The following is a 23088-nucleotide window of genomic DNA, read 5'->3' on the forward strand; positions in this document are numbered from 1 at the left end:
ATGATGCTGGCAGGGGATGATGGGAACTGTAGTCCATGACATCTGGAGGGCCGCGAGTTTGACACCTGTAGTCCATGACATCTGGAGGGCCGCGAGTTTGACACCTATGACCTAAGTGTTCTACATACGAATTGGTTTCAATATGCAACCCCCAGACCTGTGGTCTCAAACGAGAACAGAGAGAAAAGCTTTCCAACTTCTGATGCCTGTATGAATCGGCTTGCTTTAAAATATCTATGGCTGACTAAGTTCTGCCATTGTATTTGCTTCTGTGCAGACAATGAAGGAGGAATTTACAAGGCTTAAAGAAGCCCTGGAGAAGTCTGAGACCCGGAGGAAGGAACTGGAGGAGAAGATGGTCTCTCTGCTTCAGGAGAAGAACGACCTCCAGTTGCAAGTGCAGGCGGTAAGTGTACCTCAGGGTTCCTCAATGCGGTTGCACTTTATGTATTGCACTTTATATGTGGGCTTAGCGCAATTGATAAAGTAGCGGTTGATGCAGCGCGTTTGTTGTTTGTGGGCTTGGCAGTACTTCCCTTGGTATCTGCCAAGCTTTTCAAAAAAGGGGCGGGACCATTGTGAAGCAGGCCTTTCACATACTGACTCTTATTGTTCCTTCGCTCCCCAGGAACAAGACAATCTCAACGATGCAGAGGAACGCTGCGACCAGCTGATCAAGAACAAAATCCAGCTGGAGGCCAAAGTGAAAGAGCTGACCGAGCGTCTGGAGGATGAGGAGGAGATGAACGCTGAGCTCACGGCCAAGAAGCGGAAGCTGGAGGACGAGTGCTCGGAGCTCAAGAAGGACATCGACGACTTAGAGCTGACCCTGGCCAAGGTCGAGAAGGAGAAGCACGCGACCGAGAACAAGGTGTGCCTATCACCAGAGGCATAGCAAGGAGGGAAAGCACCTGGTATACTGGTGCATCCTCCACCCGTCCCACCCTTGAATGACCAACAGGGGAGCGCCCTGTGTGTATTGCACCCCCCTGTCCCCTTGGAGCTACGCCTCTGCATATCACTGGCAGGGAGAAAGGCTGGGACAGTGAGGCAAAAAACGTTAAGGGGTGGGTGGGGCTGGGTTGAGAATCAGGGAGATGAGCTCCATCTTCTACAAGGGGGCTCAGTCAGAGGTGGGATCCAGCAGGTTCTCACAGGTTCCCGAGAGTAGGTTACTAATTATTTGCATGTGCCGAGAGGGGGTTACTAATTGGTGATTTTGCCACGTGATTTTTGCCTTAGTTACGCCCCTCCTCTCAGCAGTAGCGCACAGAACTTGAAGCAGTCTAGCAGGAGGTGCACCGGCGTGCGTGGCAGCCTGCGCCTGCGCCTGCGCCTGCGTGCATTCATTTCCCGCCCAAGGACTGGCGTAGCTGCTGCGTCCTTGCCACAGCCCCGCCCCTGGAATGCCCGGCCACGCCCCCATCGTGCCCCGCCCGGCCCCATTGGCGCTCCGCCACAGTTTGAATCCCACCACCATGGGAACCTGTTACTAAAAATTTTGGATCCCACCACTGGGCTCAGTCTTGTGGGGAGGATGAACAGCAGGAGTAAATTAGGAGTTATCCATTAAGTTAAATGTCTTTCAGACCATTGTGAACTGTGTTGCGTTGGGTTGCGTTGGATACTGAAGGTCTACTGCAGAGGTGTCCAGCCCTGGCCCTTCAGGTGTTGGTGGGGCAGATGGGAATCATAGTCCACCAACATCTGGAGGGCCACGGTTGGACACCCCTGGTCTACTGGATTATGGAAGGAAATGGCATTGGATTAACTGGCTGGGTGGATGAGGGTAGGTTTAACAGGATGTACATTCAGGCTCCTGGACGCGTGTTAGATATTTTTCCATCCCTTTTCACTCTAGAACAGTGGTGGCAAACCTTTGGGACTCCAGATGTTATAGACTACAATTCCCATCAGCCCCTACAATTGGCCATGTTGGCAGGGGCTGATGGGATTTGTAGTCCATAACATCTGGAGTGCCAAAGGTTCGCCACCACGGCCCTAGGCTGTCCAGGAGCTGTGGTGGTAGAGTAAGGCTTTGTGGTAAGATGCATGCATGAAATACCTGTAATTTCAAAAATTTGGACTTACAAAAACAGCAAATGGAAAGTCAGGCTGGCTGGTTGATTTGCCCAGGGAGTCAATATAGGAAAGAGCCAATATAGAAAAGAGAATTAGGAGGAGGTGGGGAGGTATTTTCAGGTTTTAGTATTATCAGTTTTATTGCAGAGTTAACAACATTTTTTATATGTAGTGTTTTACAAGCATGTAAGCTTCCCTGGGCCTGATCATGGGTGGGAATGGGTGGGACATAAATGTAATAAAATAGAAATAGAAATAATAAAAAATTTAAAAAGAAGACGGCAGAAGGAGGAGGAAGCAAGGTACAGCGTTGTGGCTTTTCTCCTATGTCACCCTGAGGTGGGTGAAATGAACCACGCTTTCTGGGGTCTGTACTACTGAATAAAGAAACTGTTAAAGGAACAACGACCGAGCTTATAATATCAAGACCCCCCATGGACCCCAGATATGGTGTTCCCCTGCCTCATACACGAAAACAGCCTGACAATCAGCCATGAGCTATTTCCCCAAAAAACCTGTTTCCCTCAAGCAAAACATGAGTTCAACCATCCCTGTGTGCTTCTTCAGTAGAATAGCAGTCATCCAGCTACAACCTTATACATTTTGCAGCAGTTTGCTGAGCTTTCACTTAATCCTTAGGATTTTCAGGTGTAAATTTCAGAAGAGCCTTGACGCGTTGATGATGAAGCCTTGTGGGTAGAATATTTGGGACTTAGAAATCTACAGGCATGATTGTTAAATCCGTGAAAACAAGAGTGTTTGGCAAGGTGCCTCCAACAGCTAGGATACTGTGGCTCATTATGGAAGCTGCTTGTTCCATTGTGGGTCTCCTGGCATTTCTCTTGCTACACATCAGGAAGTTCCCCTTCTTGCTCCAACTGCAGTTGCTATTTTGCCTTCCTTCCTTCTCGGTCGTTCCAGGCTGCTATATTGATTGATGCCTTTTTTGGGGAACCTTTTTAAATTAAAAAAATGTTTTAAGATTCTATTGCTCCTGCAATGGAACTCTGGTATTATTTTTTTTAAAAAACAACAACAGACACAACACCATCAGTCCCCTGGAAATGCCTGTGGAGGATTGGGCAGGGGAAGGCACAAAGCCCATAGCTAGCCAAACAAATGCTGCTTTACTTTCCCTGCGTAGGCAGGGAGAACATCACTCTGCCTGTTCTTGGAAACCGCAGGGCTTGCCCAATCTGCCACGTGGTGAGTTTGGGAGGGAGTAAAACATGACAGTAAGAGAAACTCTGCCCAAAGGCTACGTACACTCACTGTGGGGCAAACCAGAATTGCCTAATAGGCCTGTAAGACTTCCATTCAGCCACCAACTCAGTTCATACTGCACAGCTAGCATTGCTGAAGCAAAAGGGCATCCCTGTGTCGGTTCACGATTACTGATTGATGCAGGCAGAGGTGGGATCCAGCAGGTTCTCGCAGGTTCCCGAGAGTAGGTTACTAATTATTTGTGTGTGCCGAGAGGGGGTTACTAATTGGTGATTTTGTCATGTGATTTTTGCCTCAGTTACGCCCCTCCTCCGCTCCTCAGCAGTAGTGTGCAGAACTTGAAGCAATCTAGCAGGAGGTGCACCGGCATGCGTGGCAGCCTGCGCCTGCGTGCGTTCGTTTCCCGCCCAAGGACCAACGGAGCGGCTGCGTCCTTCATACAGCTTCGCCCAGGAATGCCCCGACCCTGGAATGCCCGGCCACGCCCCCGTCATGCCCTGCCCAGCCCCATTGGCGCTACGCCACAGTTTGAATCCCACCACCATGGGAACCTGTTACTAAAATTTTTGGATCCCACCACTGGATGCAGGCAATGTGGCAGCTGTGACTTCTCCCACCCATTATTTCCTTCCTACTGTACACTGTCACCCAACTGCTGTATGAATGGCCTCTTCCGCACATGTCAAATAATGCACTTTCAATCCACTTCCAATGCACTTTGCAGCTGGATTTTACTGTGTGGAATAGCAAAAGCCACTTGCAAACAATCGTGAAAGTGGATTGGAAGTGCGTTATTCTGCATGTGCGGAAGGGGCCAATAGGGGTCCTGGGAGAACAGTAAGAGAGAACTATATTCCAGGAGTTCTGAGGCTAGGGTTGCCAGGCAACCAGCTGAAAAGCCAATGATGTGACGTCACTGGAAACTCTAGTCTGAACTCTAGTCTGGAACTCGCCCAGTGGTTCCAACAGACGAGGACATGCATCAGTGGGGAGCTTGATTCTGTAATCCTATTTGCGTGATTGCATCAGGCTGGTGGTGAAGCCCTTCAAGGAACTATCAGTTCCTCTTCCATAGTCTGTCTGTCTTCAAACTGGTTTCACGAGGCAGTCGTGTTGGGCTGCAGTAACACCTTAGAGACCCACAAGCCTCTGGGGTGTATACACTTTCAAGACTCAAAGCCCCCTTCAACAGATAAGCTATTTCAAACTGAAACCACTGCTGTAAAGGAGCTCTACAAGAAGATGGAGAATGAGGATGGCTATATGGCTTTAGACCTAACAAGAAGAGGCTATGCAGATGCATATACCCCACACATGGAGAGAAAAGGTATGGACTGAAATTTTCCCAATATGCCCCTTTTTCTTGGTAACAGAACAATTGAAGACATTGAGAAGGAGGTGGTTTGTTTTTGTTTTAAAGTAGAAATATATATAATTTAGAAAGAAACTTGTCCGTTTGATCTTTTCCCCCTTTCAACTATAGTCTATAAAATTCTGCATGGGGTAGAAAATGTTGACAGAGAGACATTTTTCTCTCTTTCTCACAATACTAGAACCAGGGGGCATTCATTGAAAATGTTGGGGGGGAAGAATTAGGACTAATAAAAGGAAACACTTCTTCACACAACGTGTGATTGGTGTTTGGAATATGCTGCCACAGGAGGTGGTGATGGCCACTAACCTGGATAGCTTTAAAAAGGGCTTGGACAGATTTATGGAGGAGAAGTCGATCTATGGCTACCAATCTTGATCCTCCTTGATCTGAGATTGCAAATGCCTTAGTAGACCAGGTGCTCAGGAGCAGCAGCAGCAGAAGGCCATTGCTTTCACATCCTTCCTGTGAGCTCCCAAAGGCACCTGGTGGGCCACTGCGAGTAGCAGAGTGCTGGACTGGATGGACTGTGGTCTGATCCAGCAGGCTAATTCTTATGTTCTTATGTTCAACGAAAATCTAAAAACAAATCATTAATTGCTGTGTGTATATATATATTCACCATCTGTCTGAGATGCGGATCTAAGCAATGGCCCCATTTGGCTAAACTCAGGTCACTGTGTCCTGAAGGCAACAGAACTGAAGTTAACCAACTTGTTCCATTGGTCACAGCAAGATTTAGTCATCACAATTTTAAAAAATCTCGCTCGAGGCAGATGTACTTTTCTTTAAACGATGTAGCAGGCTGCTACCTTGGGGCTGTGATTCAGTGAAGGGAGCATCTCTTTGGTCGATTCCGCACAGCAAATGTATAACAGGTTGCAGTTGTGCTAAAGGAACCCATTTTCCTGTTTATCCGTTTACATGCACTTTATGCAGACAGCGATCGGAGCCCATGGGAACAAACTGGGTTGCTGTCGTGCCTTCGCAAGGAGTCGTTTCTCTCTCTCTTTTAACATTTCCTGGAGCACCTGCATAGCTAAACCCCGCAGCCATGCCGATTGCCCACAGTATGGCCGGCTGTGATGGGTGGCATGCAAGGGAGGGGAGGGGGCCCAGCATCTGGACATGGTCCACCCACCCTAGCGGAGAGAGGGGGAGGGAGGGGGAGGGGTGATATGCAAGGGAAGGGGAAGGAGTGTGGGGCGGGGAGGGAGTGAGGGGTGGCATGCAAGGGAGGGGAGGGAGGGAGGGGTGGCATGCAAGGGAGGGAAGGGGGCCCAGCATCTGGACATGGCCCACCCACCCTAGCGGAGAGAGGGGGAGGGAGGGGAGGGGTGATATGCAAGGGAAGGGGAAGGAGTGTGGGGCGGGGAGGGAGTGAGGGGTGGCATGCAAGGGAGGGGAGGGAGGGAGGGGTGGCTTGCAAGGGAGGGGAGGGGGCCCAGCATCTGGACATGGCCCACCCACCCTAGCAGAGAGAGGGGGAGGGAGGGGAGGGGTGATATGCAAGGGAAGGGGAAGGAGTGTGGGGCGGGGAGGGAGTGAGGAGTGTCATGCAAGGGAGGGGAGGGAGACGTGGCATGCAAGGGAGGGGAGGGGGCCCAGCATCTGGACTTGGCCCACCCACCCTAGCAGAGAGAGGGGGAGGGAGGGGAGGGGTGATATGCAAGGGAAGGGGAAGGAGTGTGGGGCGGGGAGGGAGTGAGGAGTGTCATGCAAGGGAGGGGAGGGAGGGGTGGCATGCAAGGGAGGGGAGGGGGCCCAGCATCTGGACTTGGCCCACCCACCCTAGCAGAGAGAGGGGGAGGGAGGGGAGGGGTGATATGCAAGGGAAGGGGAAGGAGTGTGGGGCGGGGAGGGAGTGAGGAGTGTCATGCAAGGGAGGGGAGGGAGGGGTGGCATGCAAGGGAGGGGAGGGGGCCCAGCATCTGGACTTGGCCCACCCACCCTAGCGGAGAGAGGGGGAGGGAGGGGTAGCATGCAAGGGAGGGGAGGGAGGGGTGGCATGCAAGGGCTGTATAGCTACACAGATGCAACCTGCAAAATAGGGGGAGGGAAAAGGGGCCTCCCTGCAACAGCCAGGCAATGGCAGGCAGCTTCTCCCTCACCACGGAGGCCACAGTGGGTTTACAAAGTGTCCACATGGGTTTATATAGGAGCAAATGAGAGAAGGCACCGTCTTTAGGAGCTTTTAGAAGGCCATTTTATTCACTACTGCTTTTAATGGGCTTTAAGTATCACCCATTTTTTTGCAGGTGGGGGCATTACTTAGGCTTTTATTATCCTTTGTGTGCTTTGAAATTGGGACCTGACGTGATGGCCATTTTGAGCCACAGGGGAAAGGTCAGTTGTAAATATTTGAATAAATAAATGTGGCATTGTGGGGTCAAACTCAGAATGATTTTTCATGGTTTTAAACCCGGGATGGTTTCCTGGTCATTTTACCCTTATGGGGATCACTTCTCTATCCTCAGTATGCCTTCTTTTCTATATATACCCTGTTGGCAGAGGTGGGATCCAGCAGGTTCTCACAGGTTCCCGAGAGTAGGTTACTAATTATTTGTGTGTGCCGAGAGGGGGTTACTAATTGGTGATTTTGCCACCTGATTTTTGCCTTAGTTACGCCCCTCCTCTCAGCAGTAGCGCGCAGAACTTGAAGCAGTCTGGCAGGAGGTGCACCGTTGTGTGTGGCAGCCTGCGCCTGCGTGCATTCGTTTCCCGCCCAAGGACCGGCGCAGCGGCTGCGTCCTTGCCACAGCCCCACCCAGGAATGCCCGACCCTGGAATGCCCGGCCACGCCCCCGTTGTGCCCCACCCAGCCCCATTGGCGCTATGCCACAGTTTGAATCCCATCACCATGGGAACCTGTTACTAAATTTTTTGGATCCCACCACTGCCTGTTGGCACACATAAGTTAAATGCAGTAGAATAAATTGTTATGTCATTAGAAATGCCAATTATTCATACAGATTGTGGTTCTTAAATGTGAAATACTGCCGATCGTTTTTTTTCTGGAATATATCCCAGAGGAAGCTGGAACTTAGCCAAGGCCTGGCACCACTGAATGGGCAGGTTTCCTCCTTACTGAGGTAAAATGATAAAGTCTGAAAGCTGCTCTTAATGAGGCATAACGAGATGGCCTCAGTGTCTTGGCACGTTGAAAAGCGTACGATCACCCTGCAGCGACTCGACGAGTTGAGAAGCAGGTTAGTGCAGGGAAACCACAGCGTCTTGTCGTGCCAAACAGCGGGCATTCACCTTGTAGGTCTTGGTGTCATGTGATCTGCTTACGAGAAGGCAGCATTCGTTGTGGGTTTCCAGCGCAGTCCGTTCATCACATGGTGCCAGGTTGAAACCTTCAGTTGACCTAGGCTACATTATAATATTAAATCTCCACCCAGGGAAGGTACCAAGGTGTGTCTTTTTGAACATGGATTGCATGAAGTGGGCTTCACATGTGAGAATATGTATTCTTTACCTCACTGATGATGCTGTGATGATGATGAAGAAGAAGAGTTTGGATTTATATCCCCCGTTTCTCTCCTGTAGGAGACTCAAAGGGGCTTACAATCCCCTTGCCCTTTACCCCTCACAACAAACACCCTGTGAGGTAGGTGGGGCTGAGAGAGCTCCGAGAAGCTGTGACTAGCCCAAGGTCACCCAGCTGGCGTGTGTGGGAGTGCACAGGCTAATCTGAATTCCCCAGATAAGCCTCCACAGCTCAGGCGGCAGAGCGGGGAATCAAACCCGGTTCCTCCAGATTAGATACACGAGCTCTTAACCTCCTATGCCACTGCTGCTCCTGACACCGATGCTGACTTTATGACTCTGTACATTACTCTATAACTTGAAAACCTTTAGTGTTCTTGGCCTCTTGAAACTGGGGCTTCAGCCACATCAGTAACCCCACTCTTCACCCCAGCATATTTATAATAATGAACAGCTTATGTTTTTTTAAAAGATAACACAAAAAGATCTGATCCCACATATACCTTCCTTGAAACACGCATGACTGTATTTCCTTATGCACCTCCTGAATCCTACTACTTGCCAAAAGACAATCTGACAGGGAAAAGGATAATTAAAAAGAAGCAGAGACAAATTTGTGGAAAGTATATGGGTTAACAAGACAGTAAATATTCATATGCGAAAATGGTTGCCACAGAAGTAATGACTTCTGGGGGGTGGGGAGGGGAAATGAAATGTCTTCTGAATCTCCTCGCTTATCTTTCTTGCTGCTCTTTGCAATCTGCTGGTTACTCAAACAGCAACTAGACATATTTTTTTTCAGTGTGGGTTTTCTTTACCCTCTTCTTCTTTTTGGCATACCGTCTTAACCAATCAGGGATTGCACTGACAGGAGACTATCCAAATGCTAATTCAAAGTGAGGTCAACGCAGTTGGTGGAAGGATACATGGCCAGGATAACCATTTTGTCAAAGGATAATGTGTGCATTAGATATAGATGATGTTTTTTCATCCATTTTAGTTAAGATTTCCTCCAAGGAAAGTATAATTTGGTAAAGGTACTAATTTGGTAATGATGTTTGATTTGGCTAATGTTACCCCCCCCCCCCCCCCACACACACACACAAGGTTCCCAGGAAGAAATGAATTACTGAGAAATGAAGAAGAAGAGTTTGGATTTCTATCCCCCCTTTCTCTCCTGTAGGAGACTCAAAGGGGCTTACAATCTCCTTGCCCTTCCCCTCTCACAACAAACACCCTGTGAGGTGGGTGGGGCTGAGAGAGCTCCGAGAAGCTGTGACTAGCCCAAGGTCACCCAGCTGGCGTGTGTGGGAGTGTACAGGCTAATCTGAATTCCCCAGATAAGCCTCCACAGCTCAGGTGGCAGAGCGGAGAATCAAACCCAGCTCCTCCAGATTAGATACACGAGCTCTTAACCTCCTACGCCACATGCCAGTTCATAATGTAGATATGCCTTTAAACTTTTAATTAGGTTTTCATTCTACCTGCTCTTATTTGTTTCCTTTACTCATGCCCTACTTTTCTTGGGGATTTCTCAACGGGGCATTGCGATGACTTCTCTCTCACTCACTCTTTTTTTGGGGGTGTGTGTGTAAATATTTATGATAGGGGCAAAATACTGTCTATTTATTCCTTTCTTTCCATAGGTATATATCACCGCCACTAGGAATTTAACTCCAAACCCCTTTCTCCATGTGCGCAGGATGTGACTCCATTTCAGGTTTCTCAATGTATCTACCAGAGGTGGGATCCAGCAGGTTCTCACAGGTTCCCGAGAGTAGGTTACTAATTATTTGTGTGTGCCGAGAGGGCGTTACTAATTGGTGATTTTGCCACGTGATTTTTGCGTTAATTACACCCCTTCTCCGCTCCTCAGCAGTAGCGCGCAGAACTTGAAGCAGTCTAGCAGGAGGTGCACCGGCGTGCGTGTCAGCCTGCGCCTGCGTGCATTCGTTTCCCGCCCAAGGACCGGCGCAGCAGCTGCGTCCTTGCCACAGCCCCGCCCAGGAATGCCCCACCCCCGGAATGCCCTGCCACGCCCCTGCTGTGCCCCGCCACGCCCCATTGGCGCTATGCCACTGTTTGAATCCCACCACCATGGGAACCTGTTACTAAAATTTTTGGATCCCACCACTGGTATCTACCCATTTCTTTGGGCAGGTTTACACTTCCTGTAACATGAGGCTGTTAACATATCAAGCCCCCTTTTCGCTGTCACTCTCTTAGTTTTTGCACAGACTCTTCATAGTCACTCAACAGTGTTAACCAATCAATCGTCACCTTGCTCTCTCATCCAGAGGCGTTCCTCCCATTGGGCAAAGTGGGCAGTTGCCCAGGGCGCCACCTTGTGGGGGGGCGCCAAAAATGCAGGTGGGATTTTTTTGGAATTTTCAGTGTTTTTTCTGTTTTTGGCCTGCAGGGGGCGCAATTTTTAGGCTAGCAGCACCAAAATTTCAGGAATTTTTCAGGAGACTGTCCTAATGATATCACCCAGATTTGGTGAGGTTTGGTTTAGGGAGTCAAAAGTTATGGACTCCCATAGGGAGTGTCCCCATCCCCCATTGTTTCCAATAGGAGCTAATAGGAGATGGGGGCTACACCTTTGAGGGTCCATAACTTTGGACCCCCTGAACCAAACTTCACCAAACCTGGGTGGTATCATCAGTAGGGGCTCATGAAGATACTCTGAAATTTTGGTGCTGCTATCTTAATAATTGCACCCCTGACAGCAGGCACCCCCTAAATTTCCCCAGATTCTCCTTTTAAATCCACCCCCCTTCCTGCCAATGCTTGTTTTCTTTCTTTCTTTCATTCTTTCAATGCCTAATAAAGGTTGTTGTTGTTGGGGGAGGGCATCAAACTCAGGTTTTGCCCAGGGCTCCAGTTTGCCTAGGTACGCCACTGCTCTCATCTCTTTTTCAGCCCCCTTTTTTCCTACGACTTACCTCTTTTGTAAAGAAATATACGCACACAGCATTTTAAATCATTAAAGGCATCCTCATTCCCAAACAGTTGGGAGAACTTGTATGAACAGAAGATAAGTGTTCTTGAAAATGTGCCAGGCCTCGGCAGGTGTCAATTGAACTCTGAATTTAAAGTCTGAATGTATGCAGGGATCTCAGCTGTCAGATTTTGGACATATATTTTCTAAAGAACCCTGACGTTATTAGATCTGTCTCCACCTCAACGGTGCTTGTACTAGAATTTTACCGTGAGCTTTAATCCCACAGATTCTTCCTCAACTCTTCACTGGTGGAAAATTGGCCTTGGGGCATCATTGGCAGGAGTGGTTGCTCTGACGGTGGTTCTGACCTTGTTCAGTTTTGAAGGTAAACACTGTCTAATTTTTTCCCCTTCTAACTTTAAGGGCCTGTAGGTATAAGCAGTGTTCTCACAACAAACAGTTGCAACTCTACTTTGGACCAACATGTCCATGTCTACCCTGTTTCCCCGAATATAAGACATCCCCTGAAAATAAGACGTAGTAGAGGTTTTGCTGAAGTGCGAAATATAAGGCATCCCCCGAAAGTAAGACATAGCAAAGTTTTTATTTGGAAGCATGCCCGACGAACAGAACACAGAAAAATAAGACATCCCCTGGAAATAAGACATAGCGCATCTTTGGGAGCAAAAATTAATATAAGACATTGTCTTATTTTTGGGGAAACACGGTATGTTGAAAGCATCAGTGAACAGTCACATCAAGTTTCTTGTCTGAGGCCCTTTCTGCACAGCAAACGTATAGTAGGTTGTAGTCCGGATAAAGTAACCAACTTTCCTGCTTTTGCGTTCACGTGCATCCATGCAGGCAGCGATTGGAGCCTATGGAAACAATGCAGATTGCCGTCGTGCCTTCGCAAGGAGGCATGTCTGTTTTTTAAATTTTCTTCCCACTGATGCGTAGGTATGCGGCTATGCACAAATGGACCCCCACAGCCATGCTGGTCAAAGACATGTTTTTTGAAAAGTAGTAGTAGAAGAAGAAGTAGAAGAGGAGGAGGAGGAGGAGGAGGAGGAGGAGGAGGAGGAGGAGGAGGAGGAGATTGGATTTATATCCCCCCTTTCTCTCCTGCAGGAGACTCAAAGGGGCTTACAATCTCCTTGCCCTTCCCCCCTCACAACAAACACCCTGTGAGGTGGGTGGGGCTGAGAGAGCTCCAAGAAGCTGTGACTAGCCCAAGGTCACCCAGCTGGCTTGTGTGGGAGTGCACAGGCTAATCTGAATTCCCCGGATCAGCCTCCACAGCTCAGGCGGCAGAGCTGGGAATCAAACCCGGTTCCTCCAGATTAGATACACGAGCTCTTAACCTCCTACGCCACTGCTGCTCCAGAATAAGGGGGAGAATGAGTGCCAGAACCGGGATAAATCCTTGTTCGTCGATCAGGCAGTGGAGAGTTCTTCCTGAATCCTTGATATTTCGCATGAGTATCACGTGATTAATTGACCATGGGGAATCGGCCTGAGTGTGCACAGAACTGAGAAAAAGAGAGAGAGAAACAGAATTCTGTACAGGAGATTGAGAGAGAAACTACAGTGCAATTCAGAACAGGTGCTGTTCATTGCAGGGAGAGGATGACATTAAATAGGCAGTAGCTTATTTAAGCCGGAAATTGTCAGACAGTGAGAAATTATTCCTTGGTGCAGAAGGAGTGCTTAGGAATAGTGAGGGCTTTGACCAAATTGAGGAGTTACATATAGGGACAGGAATATAGCCTATTGGCAGACCACCGTGCTTCCATAACTATTATTTCCGACACTCTGCTTTACTTCCATTTTTCTAACCCATAATGTCTTTACAGTTTTACAGAGTCCCCGTCAAATGACAGAAGACTCCCATCAAATGACACGGGTAGCCCCACATCCTGTGCTTCTCCCTGCAGACTTATGTACATCTGAAAACCACGACGTCCTTGAAAGTCTCCATGCGCTCCCAAAGTACAACTCATGCCTCTCGGCTGGGGCCTCATGTGCATGTAAGTTCAGCTCTGTCTCTGTCTGTATCCACTTCAACATTAAAACAATTTTGCATATTTCCACAATGGAATTCACTGCCAAAAGACATAGTGATAGCCTCTTTTTTTTGTAAAGGGATTGGACAAATTCAATGGAGCCTCCATGTTTAGGGACAGCAAACCACAGAACACCTGATAGGGGAGCAAATAACATGTCTGGGCTATTGCCTCCATGCCCTCCTTAAAACATTCCCAGAGGCATCTGTCTAGTCATTGTTAGAACACAGAATGCTGACTAAGGTCGATTCCGCACTTGCGTTATCGACCTAAATTCGAAAGCTGCCATGCTGACCTGGGTGTCTCCGCTATCAACCACTGGGATCGACGCGGGTTTTGTACCAGCTTCGCCCCGTGTAACGGTCAAATTTCCAACTCCAGTTGGGAACTACTACTTTTTCAGGGAACTACGCTCGAACTCAGCTCGATTCCAGTAAAGTGCGGAATCTCTGGTGCCAGGAGTCCCCCCATTCAGCCAATCACAGCTGAGTGTTTCGGGCATGCGTACAGCTGGCCAATCAAAAAACGCCACCTTCGTCCCTCCATTCCTGTGGCAGTTTTTTTAATAACGTGTGTGTGGATAGACGGAACATGGCCGTAGAACAGTAGCCAATCGGAACGGAGCGGCGAAGAGGCACAGGATGATCCTGCCCTCCGAGCTGGGATCAAGCTGGTTGCAGTGGGGAACAACAATTGCTTCGACCTAGGTCAGTACCCTTCTCAGGGAACTGGGTCGAACCTATTTTACTCATGTGCGGAATTGCCCTAAGGGGACCTTTGGTCAAATATTAAATTATTTATCAGGCCTTTTCTTGGACCACAAATAAAAACAGACAAATGAACTGAGTTAATAAAATAAACGGTGAAGATACATGGAGGTACTATGAAAAAAGTTAGGATCACATTGAGATTTCCACACTGTTGAGCTCCTGCCACTTTATAGGTTTCTCACTGAGGCAATAATGTATATAACATATACGAGGGAAGGGGTTGGATAACAGAATTTAGAATAGAATTTAGCAACTCAGAAAGGGAGACACAACAATGTTATGAGTTGGGTGAAAATCTTGGGGGTACAAACGCTTTGTTTGCCAGGAACATTTGAAACTGCCTTATACTGCATCAGAATGTTGGGCCATCAGGTCAGTATTGTTTACTCAGACTAGTAGAGGCTCTTCAGAATCTCAGGCAGAATTTTTTCACAACATCTATTACCTGGTCCTGTTAACTGGGGATGCCAAGGATCAAACCTGGGACTTTCTGCATGTCAAACAACTGCTCTACCACCAAGCTGCACCTCTTTCCCTTCTTTCTCCCTCAGGGGATCTGTTGTTATTGGCAGATCTGCTTCCTTGTGGGATGGGCCTCTAGGCCTCCACCCGTACTTATGTGTTTGTATATAAAGCCAATATTACAAAGATATTGTTCTTTGTAATATTCTCTCATCCAAAAGAAACCAAACCCAGACAGCACTAGTCCTAAAACTTTTAGCCACTCAGAGGGTACGATAATACTGATATGTTGACATTTATGATCTTTTCCCCTTCACATTTTAGCAAGTCTCAATATTTTGGTTATTTTTTTTCCTCTCAAGGTTCTATCTTTAAAAAGTTTACAGACTTTCAGGCCCCTTCCGCACATGCAAAATAATGCGTTTTCAAACCACTTTCAAAACTGTTTGCAAGTGGATGTTGCTATTCTGCACTGAAAGCAGTTTGAAAGTGCATTATTCTGCATGTGCGGAATGAGCCTCAGAGGGCATTTGGTAGAGGGTAAACTGTTTTGGCAGATTAGGTGGTGGTTTTTAATCTTGTTGTGTTCTTTTAATCTTGATGGGAAGCCATATCATTTTTATGCTGGCAACACGTTCCTTAGTTGCCTTGAATCTAAGATAAGGCAGGATATAAATATTTTAAATGTAAATAATAATTATCGTTTCAAATTCAAATGCTGAGAAATTTGGAATTTCGGCCCAGTTTATTTTCCACTTTATTTTCTTCCTTCTTTCTCAAACAGCTGTTCCTTCCGAAATCTGCATAGATATCCCAAAGGGCCCCCTAAATGCTGTGGTAAATCAAACAGCCATCATTCCAGTCACATTTCAAGTCCCAAAGACTGACTGGGATTTTATCGAGGTCCTCTGGCACCATACCCAAGGCACTCCAGATGACTTCATTCTGAAATATGACTGGAGATCGTGCAAGCCAAAGAGCAAACCACAGTTGTGGTGGAAGCGTGAATGCCACCTCTTTTTAGAGGTGATGCCAACCCACCAGTGGAAGTCGGCCATGATGAATGCTTGGCTAATCATCTGGAACGTAGAAGCAAAAGATGCTGGGAGATACCAAGTGACAGTCAGATCCAACAACATGAAAGAGGCATGTAGCTTTGTGGAACTGAAAGTGACGGAAGGTGAGAGAGGGCAGTGAGGGAGCTGTGAGGGGGTTTGCATGGCCCCAGACAGTAACATGTTCAGTAGAGTCAAAGAGGAGACCTCTTTCTGGATTTCACCAAGTCAAGCTGACCACATAGAACCAAACAGGGAGAAAGATAGGCCCCTTCCGCACACGCAAAATAATGCATTTTCAAACCACTTTCACAACTGTTTGCAAGTGGATTTTGCTATTCTGCACTGCTTCAAAGAGCACTGAAAGCAGTTTGAAAGTGCATTATTCTGCATGTGCAGAATGAGCCATAGATTGAATTCTTTCCCCTGAAGGGCTGGCTTACTATATGCAGAGAATTCACATGAGGAAATATCTGAACATGCTAATATCTCTCCTGCAGCCTCTTTCCCTCACATGACTTCATACACCTCAAGGATGGAAGACGGGAACCTGAAAAACCAGAAATCAAATGAAGTCCAGCAAACACTGGAGCCCAGCCAGCTCGACTGAAGTATACCATGCAATATGAATAAAAGGGTGGATAATTTATAAAATCTACAAACAAGGCTCGTTTCTCACACCAGAAGCCAGAATGGTTCAAATCCAAATAATTTGTTCAGGAAATCCTTCTTTCCAAAAAAGCACTGCCCAGCAATTGAAACAAGCTGGACAAAGTCAGAAGAGCTATATTAAAATTTCCTGCAGAAACTTAAGGAGTCACTCTCTCTCAGCCTAATCTATTGCACAGGAAATCTGTGGAGATAAAATGGGAAAGGTGGGATCATGTATGCTCCCCTAAGCTCCTCCAGGGAAAGGAAGCATCAAGAAATATATAGATAGTGAGCTAGACTTGGATGCCATGGAGATTTTTTGTGATTAGAAAGAGGATTTTTGCTGATTGCCCCCTGATTGGAGCAGCAGTGGCGTAGGAGGTTAAGAGCTCGTGTATCTAATCTGGAGGAACCGGGTTTGATTCCCCGCTCTGCCGCCTGAGCTGTGGAGGCTTATCTGGGGAATTCAGATTAGCCTGTACACTCCCACACATGCCAGCTGGGTGACCTTGGGCTAGTCACAGCTTCTGGGAGGTCTCTCAGTCCCACCCACCTCACAGGGTGTTTGTTGTGAGGGGGGAAGGGCAAGGAGATTGTCAGCCCCTTTGAGTCTCCTGCAGGAGAGAAAGGGGGGATATAAATCCAAACTACTCCTCCTCCTCCTCTCAAGGCAAAACACTGACACCCCTTCCCCCCACCCCCTGCCACTGCTTTTGAGAGGTCCCTTTTTCCTCCAGCAGCACCTATCTTGGTGATTACTTGGTGCTGCATTCAGAGGGTGGAGAAGTTGTGCTCCAGATAGAAATGTCCATTAGATCCAAACTATATAAGGGTGAACTCTTTTATCAATATCAATGAGGAAACACTGCCAAATGACTTCCATTTGCCCTGAGTTTATTAGAGTTTGGGGGAGATTGTTTGGTTTGGCAGTTGCTTCCTGTGGTGCTCTATATGAGGAAGTGTTTATGGTTTGTGTGGCCCTGGAAAAAAGGAAGTGAAATTTCCAGGATAGCAGATCTGAAATCTAGTGATGGAAGAGGAAGGGGCAGAGGACTGAGTTACCTAATGTCTCCACACAAGCTTGACTTCAATGTACAATGTACAACTTGATATGCTATACATTTCAAAACTGAAAAATCACCATGTCTGACACTTAAAAATGTCACAGTTTCAAATCCTGGTTCCTGTTTCAGTTGCCATGAAGTGTGATTGCTTCAAAATGTTTCCACAGTGGGGCCTGGCATATCATCGCACAGTCTTGTATCATAGTCACATTAGTGAAGTAGAGAGATTTCGGCCTCCCTGACTGAACTCTTGCCTCTTTCCCTCACATGACTTCATACGCACATATCACTGTCCCCTCAGTTTTGCTTGATTTTTGTGACCTTCTTACTACTTTACGAAGAATAAAATTTGCATCCGCATGGCTCTGTGTAAATTAGGCCTCCACAGGGGGGGACTGGCCTAACACATTTGTGTTTATGGGGAGGGGCAAGATGCTAAGACCCCCAGCCTCCAGGTGGGGCCTAAAGATCTGGAATGACAATTACTCTCCAGCCTACAGAACTGAGTTCTCTTTGAGAAAATGGCTGTTTTGCACAGTAGCCTCTAGAGCTGTGGTGGCGAACCTTTGGCACTCCAGATGTTATGGACTACAATTCCCATCAGCCCCCGCCAGCATGACCAATTGACAATACTGGCAGGGGCTGATGGGAATTGTAGTCCATGACATCTGGAGTGCCAAAGGTTTGCCACCACTGCTTCTAGAGCATAGGTGTCAAACTCTTGGCCCTCCAGATGTTATGGACTACCGTTCCCATCATCCCCTGCCAGCGTCATGCTGGCAGGGGATGATGGGAACTGTAGTCCATAGCATCTGGAGGGGCACGAGTTTTACACCTGTACTCTAGAGTCTAGGGCAGTGGTTCTCAACTTTCCTAATGCCGCGACCCTTTAATACAGTTCCTCCTGTTGTGGTGACCCCCGACCCTAGCATTTATCCATTTTACAGATGGAGAACACTGATGCAGAGAGTCTTAGGCGACCCCTGTGAAAGGGTCGTTCAACCCCCAAAGGGGTCCCGACCCCCAGGTTGAGAACCACTGCCCAAGGGATTATACCCTGCTGAGTATCCTCCCATGACCAACTGCTGCCCTCCCCCTGGCTTTTCCTCCATATCTCCAGGAATCTCCCAACCTAGAGATGGCAACCCTACCTTGTGCAGACTTTTGCTGTGCAAAAAAGACTACTGTCCTACTAAATACACAAATTGTGCTTTAACTCTTCTGTTGAAATCCAGGTTGATTTAAACCTACAGTTGCCAACAGGTCTGGAGGAAGAAAAGCCCTGCCCCTTTAAAAAAAACAGGTAAATCATCCTGCAAATAACCCATTACACCTCTATGCAGGATTTTTTCTTCTTCTAGATCAGTGGTTCTCAACCTGGGGGTCGGGACCCCCTTGGGGGTCGAACGACCCTTTCACAGGGGTCGCCTAAGACTCTCTGCATCAGTGTTCTCCATCTGTAAAATGGATCAATGTTAGGGTTGGGGGGTCACCACAACATGAGGAACTGTATTAAAGGGTTGCGGCATTAGGAAGGTTGAGAACCACTGACCTAGGTGTTTGGCAATCCTAAATCTGCTTAACTTTGCTAGGTTATTTCCACAATATCTCTCCAGCCACATGTACTTAAACACAGCATCAAGCTCCTAGGAAATTAAGGGAACCTTTCCTACAGTAACAGCGCTTTTCTCTCTCGGTAGAATCACTTTCTGCTTCAAGGCTGGGGTGGACAAGCCCGGCAGAAAGTCGGGGTTGCTAACAGGCACACACAAAATGTTTTCTCTCCCGCATGGTTCTCTTTTCCATCTCCCTCTCCAAAGTCTCAAAGAGACCTTCGAGCCCCCAAACTAAAGTTATTGCACATCAGTTTTCTGTTAAGAGGCTATTATGTTGTTGTCAACCTTTTCCCCAAATTATGGCAAGGGGACTCAGAGCATTAAGTCCAAATGCCCTTAGACACAAAATGCTAGCTGGTGTGGCAAGACGCATTGTTTTTCATATCACAGAGAAGAACTACTCCCTGACAGCATGGGCTCATAAACCAGACATTCATTTTCATTAGGTAGTATGTTTCTAAGATTGAGAGCAAGGGGACCCAACACACCACCCTGGGAAGACTGTTCATAGTCATGCCTGAAGTAGTAGTAGTAGTAGTAGTAGTAGTAGTAGTAGTAGTAGAAGAAGAAGAAGAAGAAGAAGAAGAAGAAGAAGAAGAGGAGGAGGAGGAGGAGGAGGAGGAAGAGGATTTATATCCCCCTTTCTCTCCTGCAGGAGACTCAAAGGGGCTGACAATCTCCTTGCCCTTCCCCCCTCACAACAAACACCCTGTGAGGTGGGTGGGGCTGAGAGAGCTCCGAGAAGCTGTGACTATCTAAGGTCACCCAGTTGATGCAGGTGTGGGAGTGTACAGGCTAATCTGAATTCCCCAGATAAGCCTCCACAGCTCAGGCGGCAGAGCTGGGAATCAAACCTGGTTCCTCCAAATTAGATACACGAGCTCTTAACCTCCTACGCCACTGCTTTTAAGATTTATTTATTTATTTATTTATTTCATTTTTAAACCGCCCTCCCCCGAAGGGCTCAGGGCGGTGACCCTAGCCCCCAAGGTTTGTGACCCTAGCCCCCCAAGATTGTGACCCTAGCCCCCAAGGTTTTGTCTGTTTAATGCATAATTAATGTATAATGTATAATTAATGTATAATTAAGGCCAAATTGTTCTCAGACAGAGACATGCCTATGAACCAACAAACAAGAGTATTCAAGTACTGCTAAAGAAATCATATCAAATTCTGCACAACGTGCTCCTCCTACCCACCACAGCAGCTATTTGCGTTGTGTTGGAAACGGAAATGTTTTGAAAAACTGCACTGAGCTTTGGAAATGGTTTGTCAAGTGGAACAAAAGGCGACTGCTTTGTGTGGGCTGGTTCAGAAAAAAATTATAACATGATGTGATCAATAAAGAGACGACGAAGTGGGGGCTTTTAAAAAAAAACCCTCATCACTTCTGAAACTAGTTTGCATGTCTACAGCCTGCCGTGAAGGCTTCTGGGTTGTGGATGGAAGTCTAGAAGCAGATGTTTAATTGTGGTTGTAAACCTCAAAAACGAGGGAGCCAGATGAGCACCCCCACTCCCCCCAAAAACACACTGAGTCCCACAATTCAATCAGACTTTCTGTCCATGATCTATGTCAGGGGTAGGGAACCTGCGGCTCAAGAGCCGCATGCGGCTCTTCTGCCCTTGCACTGTGGCTCCACGAGCCGAAAGCTGTCGGCTCCTTATCTTCTTGCCTCGCCTCTGCAGGCAGCAGGGTGGCGCATCAACTGCCCGCTTTTGGTCGGGCTGGGTCAGCACTAATGGCTTCCCCCTCTCATCCTACCGCTGGAGCTGGGCGGGCGCTTTCCGGGCGGCTGGCAAGGTCGAGCCGCTGGCTTCATCTCTGTTCAGCCTCTGCAGGCGGCAGGGCGGGCGCATCCATGCTTTCTCAGAATGAGCGGAGTAAAAGGTTAAAAAACCCCTATATATATAGTGTTATCTTTATTTTAAATGTCAAAAATTATTTGCGGCTCCAAGTGTTTTCTTTTCCCGTGGAAAACGGGTCCAAATGGCTCTTTGAGTGTTAAAGGTTCCCTACCCCTGATCTATGTAAAGTATATGAAGTAAAAGAGGAGACCCGCCCACGGCTGGTTTACATGCCTGCTCTGCCATGAAGTTCATCTTGGTCCAGTCACCCTCATAGATTTATCAGGATTGTTGACAGGATCAACCAGAGTAGGAGATAACCACAAATACTTGATCTCTGTACAAGAAAACCAGAAGAAAAATGAAGTAGATCACAGGCTATGCTTTTGGGTTCTCATTTGTCTTCAGAATTAGCTGCTTGTGCCAACTGCACCTCAGTGTACAGTACAACCGCAAAGGCTACGCTTCTCGCTGCTTTCTCTTCCTTCGTGAACAGAAAAACCACAATTGTGCTCTGGGCAGGGGGGATGATCTTTAGCTAGTGCATGAAGCTGAGGTGATAAATTACCAGGACGCTGTGATCAACAACGTTTCTGTGAATTGTCTGTGGGGGCACAGACAGAATCTCACTTGCACAGAGTCCCACTCTCGAGTAGCAGTTGTCATGGGTGAAGCGATAGTCTACGCGGACATCATCTTACCTGCAGAGGCCTCCTCCCCAAGAAACTTGCCTTCAGTCCAACATTCAGGTAAATTATATTCATCTCAGGGATGTTTTTACAATTGTGGCAGCAGCGGGTGAAGAAGAGGTTCACTTTTCCAGGAAATGCTTTAGATCAGGGGTGTCAAACGTATTTGTTACAAGGGCTGGATATGACATAAATGTTACTTGGTCAGGATGAGCTTGCAGAGATGTGGGGAGTGTCACAACCCCAGACTTGCTCAAAGACAGGAATCAGTACTTTAAAAGCAGAGTTCTTGTTTTATTGACGACAAGCATAGGGATAGCTGATGGCTATATTGTTTGAACTGACCAGAAGACTACAGATAGAAGATTATATTCCTCCAGTGCATTATTGCCAGACCACACCTTTCCACTCTCTAAAGAAGCTGAAAACACGCACACATGCATTTCCCAGAGGGAAGATAGGAGGGGGGGAGGGGGAGGTCACCCACATCCACAAACCTTTAGCTACATTCCTTTGGCAGTGAAAACAGCTAACAAGTTTCACTCCACTCCTCTCCAGCTGCGTGAGATAACAAAACACAGATGAACTTTCTCAGGACGTTTTGAGCAGTAGCTAGAAACATGGCAGGACCCAAGTTAACACATTAGAGCCGTGCAGGAGAACCTTCCATCTCCAGAAGGTGGACTACTCTCTCCATCAGCCCCTGCCAGTTAATAGCCAATTGGCCATGCTGGCAGGGCTGATGGGAATGAAGTCCATAACATCCTGAGTCGGCCAGGTTCGCCAACACCACTGCATTAGAGGGTCATGACAGGGGAGAGCTGGCTGGCCCGAAGCTCCCAGAAGGCATGCCGAAGCCTGTGATCAGCACTGGTTACCTTGACTGTGGCCGAAAGCAAACAGTAGACTCCACCAGCCCAGAATGGCACTGGGGAGTGTCATTGTCGCTAAGCAGTGCTGTAGTGGCTGTAATCTCAGTTAGCAAAGCCCACAGATGCTTCTCACTCAGCCTAGATCCGCACCAGGGAAGTGTGGTTGCACTGGTGGGGGCGGGGGCTGCTTCAGCTAGCGAGTCTGCAGGCTCATGAGGCCAGATTGGGAATTTCGGGGCAGGGGTCAATTTAGCTGGCTCATGGGCATGATAAGCCCACTCAAGGAGCCAGATTTAGCCCCCGGGCCACATTTTTGACACCCCTGCTTTAAACATGCTGAGGAAAAGGCAGATACAAGTCTACACATATTTACCTACTATGTTTTCATCCCATACTTCATCCCAGAAGCTCAGGGCATCTTAAAAGCTTCTCCATTTTATCCTCACAATAATCCTATGAGGTAGGACAGTCTGAGGAAAAATGGTGGCCCCAAGGTCATCCAGTGAGTATCAGTGTAAGCATGGATTTGCACTTTGGTCTCTATAGACTGGCCATTTCCCCACTCACCTTTTGTTGCACGCTACGCCTCTCCAAGTAATGTGCGGTTCCAGCGACCTCCACTACCGAATTGGTAATAAGCGCCAGCCACCCCCGACTCTGCCGCCCACCAGCTGACATCACAAGCATCATTTCTGTTCCTGTTCGAACCAGGCTTTGGGAAACCCCTATGAGCTACCTGCAGTGGGGAAGCGTGACTGCTGAGCTCAAAAGACCCGGTTACAAAACTGTTTTGCCTCTGCTTTTTTTAAAAAGTGAGGAAATGGCCCTTGTCCACTGTATCACACGACCACCATGTATCATGCTTCCCATGTAATACCTGTA

General features: G+C 47.7%; 1 protein-coding gene across 1 annotated transcript; it reads left to right on the forward strand.

The window, feature by feature from the left end:
- Window positions 1-277: 277 nt before the first annotated feature.
- On the forward strand, window positions 278-23080 carry LOC125425283 (myosin-6-like; the record flags this gene model as incomplete). Its single annotated transcript, XM_048482881.1, has 5 exons — window positions 278-406; window positions 629-873; window positions 2939-2941; window positions 11324-11332; window positions 23020-23080. Coding segments are annotated over 5 exons (447 nt in total), but the record flags the coding sequence as incomplete, so codon positions are not given.
- Window positions 23081-23088: the final 8 nt, after the last annotated feature.

The sequence above is a fragment of the Sphaerodactylus townsendi genome, unplaced genomic scaffold, assembly GCF_021028975.2.
Source record: "Sphaerodactylus townsendi isolate TG3544 unplaced genomic scaffold, MPM_Stown_v2.3 scaffold_25, whole genome shotgun sequence".
Lineage (NCBI taxonomy): Eukaryota > Metazoa > Chordata > Lepidosauria > Squamata > Sphaerodactylidae > Sphaerodactylus > Sphaerodactylus townsendi.